Source organism: Dermacentor variabilis, chromosome 9 (assembly GCF_050947875.1).
Source record: "Dermacentor variabilis isolate Ectoservices chromosome 9, ASM5094787v1, whole genome shotgun sequence".
NCBI classification, from domain to species: Eukaryota; Metazoa; Arthropoda; class Arachnida; order Ixodida; family Ixodidae; genus Dermacentor; species Dermacentor variabilis.
Window position 1 is genome coordinate 50,998,055 of NC_134576.1, and position 6,000 is coordinate 51,004,054.

General features: G+C 44.5%; 1 protein-coding gene across 1 annotated transcript in view; it reads left to right on the plus strand.

Moving 5' to 3' along the window:
* LOC142592671 (uncharacterized) overlaps positions 1 to 6,000 on the plus strand; it is a 473,797-nt gene that overhangs the window by 104,530 nt on the left and 363,267 nt on the right. The window contains exon 3 of the mRNA XM_075704237.1: positions 3,469 to 3,568. Coding sequence (XP_075560352.1) covers positions 3,469 to 3,568 — 100 coding nt within the window. The remainder of the gene's footprint in view (positions 1 to 3,468; positions 3,569 to 6,000) is intronic.

Sequence of the window (6,000 nt, forward strand, 5' to 3'; positions counted from 1 at the left end):
TGCGCTTGTCCTGTTCGTAGTTTATGTGAGCTTGCGAGTACGGCCAGAGTAAATGATATACGTTAAGTCACCTATTGCAATTGGTGCAATAAGACTTGTAGAGCTCAGGCATCTAATGGTGTAGTATGTTTTGCGTGGGGTATGTGTCTGTTTGTAGCATTCTGAGTGTAACCGCTTGAACTCGAGTGAGCGTGCGGTGTGGCGTGCTATATTCTCTACGTTGTAGGTAGTAGTGTTTAGTGATTTCATTGTACGTAGTGGGGGCGTCCTTGTTCTCTAGTGGTCGGGTGAAGCTGCGCGGTCTGTAAGCGCGTGCGCATCCTGGTGTGCCGCCTCGTTAAGGTTGGGGACGTCGCGGATCTTTGGCCCTAAGTGTGCCGGGAACCAGTATATGACGTGTTTTTAATCTTTTTCGTTGTAACAATTCTGAGAGCCTGTGCGCAGACCGTGCCCTTTTGGAAGGCTCTTATAGTGGCTATGGAGTCGCTGTAGATATGACAAATATTGTCGTCGGTGAGCGCTACAGCGATGGCAACCTGTTCGGCCTGTTCAGGCTTCTTTGCGATTACCGTGGCTGCATGTCTTGTGGATCCGCGGCCGTCCACAACCGCCGCTGCGAAAGCTTTGTTTCCCGCGTATGCAGCCGCGTCCACAAAAGCGGAGCGTTAGCAGTTCGCCAAGGCTTGGTTGAAAACAGCTTTGCTTGCATAAAACGTGTTTTGTCAAGGGTCTATGTGCTTGTTCGAATGTAACCGAAGCTCAGCATAGCTCCCCGCCAACGTGCTAACATATGTGTGGACTCGCTTCTATGGAACCAAGTGTGCAATTTATTTAAATTACTTCTATTCTAAAGTAGCCAGCTCTAATTATTTCAGTGTCGAGACAAATAAAGTTCGTTGACACAGTGAGACGTTGGCCCTTTTAACTTTTGACCAACTTGCTCACATGCTCTACAACCTATACCAAATTGTGGTTATTGTAGATGTCGCAATCAATTTATTAGGCAAATACCACAATTCTATTTCTTAAGCTAGATTACTCGGAGGCAGAAGTTACTTGCATGAGAAATCAAAATGCGTAAGGGAATGAATATTGAAATGGCACTAGTTGAGTTTGAACTCATGAACTTACCAGTGAAATACTGCAATTTACAAGTTGTAGCCGCTGAGTTCGCAGGGCGCAACCACTTCAAGTATTTTGTGGATGTCAATCATTTGCGAGGACTTCTTGCGACGAAATACTTCGGCGTTGCTCTCATTTTTGTGCCTCGGTGCGTGGAAGGGCATCCATAGAAAAAGCGGAGGAGGGACCAATGCAAATTTTGTAGCGCATATTTCGGAACCGGTGCAATCATCAGAACTTGCTTTCAATCATTTTACCTTGAGGAAACGCCCGCTGCCATTTGTAGTTGTAATACGTACAATCATATACGTTGTGAAAACTTGATTACGAAATTGCAGTAACTAGTAGAATGCCCAGTTTAATTTCTTGTAGAAGTAATGTTCATCTCCTCCGTAAGGTTCATGGTTTAAATTAGAGCTATCTCCCATTTTCCTTTATTCAGTATGGGAAAAGAAACCGTTCTATATTGTGAACTTTGAGCTGGCCCATGACACCTATGTAGATCAGGAAACTCTAGCGAATACGATGCAAAGCATTATTCTTGCAACAAAAAATATTTTGTCTATGTTTACGTTGCAAAATATACGCTAAGCGGCACACTCAAAAGGTGTCTGATGTTATGACGGATTCTGCAATACGCTCAGGCAGACAGTGACTTATGATCGCTCTGCTTAAGTCATCGGACCAATCCATAGACTGGCATCAAGTTGTAGAACATTCCTTCTCCATGTTTATGCTGAAGGATTGTGTAGCATGGTGCGGTGGCTGCGTGCACCTTAGTCGTCGCGATTGCGCTGCTTGTCGCTGTATTAACGCCAAGTGCCGGTAGGCACACACAATTCCGCAACGTCTAAGCAGCATGTGGGGCCTTCAGATCTTAATCATCGTGTACATGGGGCTTGCAGATGACTTTCTTATTTCGGGGGGGCGGGATTCAGGCGCACGTAGATAACGTCTGAGGCATCAGTGACAAACTAATATGGCAACAAGCGTTAGCAATAGTGCGAACACATTCCTGCCCTTCTTGAAGTTTGATCCTTTTTGCTCACTTCGGGTTGCCTGAGTTGCTTTCCATCTCGTGTATACCATTACTTTCATCTGTGCTTTTGCTATTGATGCACTCTCCTGCTGTGCACAATTGTTTAGGCAGCGTCTCAAAGGGCTAAAGCCGTTTTGATGCTTTGCCGGGGCCGTCGGACGGATTGCACGTAGGCCTTGGCAGCCGCTCACGGTTTCTTCCAAGTATCTGCTGAAATATTCACCTTCGTGTATACCGGTAGCACCTACGAGGTTTCTGTGATTGTTTCTCTTTTTTACAACGCTTTCACGAGTTTCGTAAGCAGTAAACTTCAAGATATTTCTTTGCCAAGGATGGTCGCGTCGGCAAGTGTAGCCGAAAAGCGCGTGAAAGTCAAGCTAGGTACGTGTAAGAACTGTGCCACTTGCATCATCTTCAGGCAAGTCAGCGTGGTTGCCAATTAGATAAAGCGTGACCCGACCAGTATAAACGACAGCGCTGTGGCGACACGAATTGCTACGGACGACAGCCACGCGGGCTCTTGAAAGCGATCTGAGATGGGGAGAGAGTGCGCCGAGTTCTCATAGCTTTGTATGCGCCGTATTCTCGACGCTTAGTTCACGTTGAAGCGAGAGTAAGCACGAAGACGAGTTCGGGGCGCGCTGCTGCTACCATGACATTCGTTGACGGATACATGGGCTTCCTGGCTGCGAATGCATATAAATGACTAACACATAAGAGCCCCAGCTTCTGGATCTACACGTGTCTGCCCATGAGCAGACTGCGCGAGGCATTTTGTCGTAACGCCAGCCCGGTCTGGCTCGCGTAGGCTAAACTTGCGTGTTTAAGAGGTATATGTCACCCACAGAGACGACAAACGGATCACGAGGTTTTCCCTGAGTTTCAATGAAGCCGGCTTTTCCACTGAGCTACGATGAAGTCTCTTCCAACGTGCTTGTGTGCATATCTGATTTCCATTGCTATCGCCTTTTTGTGACTTATTTGTAGATTGACAGCTTCTTGGTTGGGGCTGTATGAGGATTCCTCGGTATGGCAAGGACCAAATCCTATCTCCAGTAAGAAAAAACATTTATTATACCTCTAGACGAATTCGATCGATACATGTTGTAGCTGAATAACCTTGGTTTATGTAATTTGTACTCAGTGTCATAATAAATTACCACAGTGTTTAGATTTTATGTGTTCATGCCAAGTGTATCCCCAGCTGCTGACATTTGGCCTACGGTTGATATTTTACATTCTATCGGTAAAACATGCTTAAGCGTCAATCTATGCACGATAATGGGTCGTTTTTTTCTTGCTTGTAGGCGCGTTACCACGTCGACAACAAGATGCGATCAGCAGGACTCTTCTGACGGCAGTCCAGGATTTCAGCCCGATACTCAAAAGGAGTCTGCATGTGTTGAGGTGCGTGTAAGAAGATAAATTGTTTTATAAAATATTTCCAGCTACACGTGAACTTATTTATTCAATAACCAGTCGCCAAAGTGGCACTAGGTACAAAAATATATCGGCACTTACATTAGAGTGACAAACATTATCATGTTTTTCAATTTTCCTACAGCGTTTTATAACAGTCGTGAAAGTTTTGGGGTTGATTACACCTTGGAATTCTCCACCCATTTCTTGGCCGATAACCGACATTGGGTTGAAGCCACTAATCGGATTGGCAACAACAAACACTAAGACTCGTTCAGACTATACCCAATGTCGGCCGATGACTCGTTCAGAATATGAGATTGCAAATGTTGGTGGTGACCCTTTCTTGGCCGATAACCGACATTGCGCTTAAGCCACTAATCGGATTGGCAACAACAAACTGTAAGACTCGTTCAGACTATACCCAATGTCGGCCGATGACTCGTTCAGACTATAAAAGATTGCAAATGTTGGTGGAAGGGAGCACGAAAGGCCACTCCTGCAGCTTAGAGGAGGCAACGCCCATGTTGCTACTCTGTGCGTGCGCGCACTCGATGAAGATGAGATGCGATTCAGCCGAGAAGCGCAATCAACACGATCCACAGCATCCCTCACTTTGGTGGCGCCATCTAGTTTAGGCACCGGCAAACTCATCGTTTCACGAACTGTAAATTTTGCATCAAAATGTTAGAAATAACCACCGGATGTCACTGAAAAATATACGCAGTGAACTTGACACATTATCCACATGAGCGTGCTACGGGTAAATAACACATTAGTGTTAGAAAAACGAGAAGTAGCAACATGGTGGCTCCTAGGCTATTTGCACTTTTTTTCGCCCAGATAATTCTCTACAGTTACTAACTCTATGCAAAGAACAGCAAACGTAACAAGCGAAAAACAAAAACAAAAAAAATGCGAGAGGGAGTGCAACGTGTTCAAGCTAGATAAATTCAAGCGCACGTTTTCATTTCAAACGAACGAATGAAAGAATGAATTAGTCAATGAATGCTTCATACAATCACTCAAATACTGAATTTAGTACAATGGCAAGATGTTACTTTACCAGCTACAATGAAAATATTCAACCTTGCTCATAGGTTAATCACAGCCTGAAAAATATCGTGGGTCCTCCTTTCAGTACATCAGGGCTATAAGTGGGCGGCCTGTCTGGCGGATAATGCGTGGAAATATTGTGCACTAAACCGGTTTCTGTTTACATTTAGGGCATTCGAGCTGCACCTTCTTCCTTCTACCCGTGTACGTAGACCCGAAAGCATAGATGTAATCATTTTTTATCGCGCAGTCAAAATGTTTGCTCAGGTTGATAATGGAAATTGGCACGACCTGCAAGAGAATGTAGACGAAGATGACATCGACAGTCATTTTAAGCGAAGAACACACGGTGCTTCATTCGAATGTCCATGAAAGATTAATCTTTTTGATCTTCTTCAAATGTGTTACGGTTCAAGAACCTTTAGAAGTCGAGAGCTTTCTCTTGCGGAGTTCCTTTATGACTGTTTTTGACCATTCCGCCACAGTGTTTACATAATTTCATAGTAAACATTTTTTGAAGCGGTGATCATTATAAGAAAACAGACAGAACACCGATACACGCAGGTAATTTGTACATGGACTTTTCTCGACATTCCTACCGAATGCTTTCAATATGTTTTTCGTGAAAAAGAACTGTAGTACCACTATAGAATCAAGTTGGGCTCATGTAAGCCAAAGGTACACAAAAGTGTTTTCTCATTCGCGTTCCGTTGTCAGCAGATGGTGTGATGCGAAAGAGCAAACGGCGCATTTCAGTTTCTACCATAAAATGTTGTATTTGGTGAAATTGAAATTGTTTTCAATCCTGTCGTTAATTTATTCAAACACTGCAGTAATTTGAGTTCACTACGCACTTTGGGTTACACGAGATTAGCTTTCGAAACCGATATGAGACAAAATATGGTGTGCGGTTTTTCTTCTCGAGTTCATTCGTGCATGTGCTATTTTTTAACATATAGCACTGTGGTGGAGGCCGCATATATATATATATATATATATATATAATATACCTAGACAATAAATGACAATTTCCCTCGACGCATATGATCAAATGATTCAATAAGAAGCGGCTGCTTCCCATCAAATCTCACAAATTAACGCGCGCGATATGAGTTTACTGCGATGGGCTCGCGATACCGCGATCAAGCGCACTTGAGGGCGGGGGAGGGGGGGGGAAGGGGTAATCAAAATGAAGTGGGTGGCAGGTTCACTCGTTTCTCGCTTTCTAGTGCGGCCCTGTTTGTGCATGGCTGCCAGCACGGCTGACGGCATACTGCCCCCGAGCCAGGTTTCAGAGGAAATCAGCCGCTTCATGCAGAGAGTGCGCGCCGAGATGGCGTGGCATCTCGTCCGCTAAACTCCCA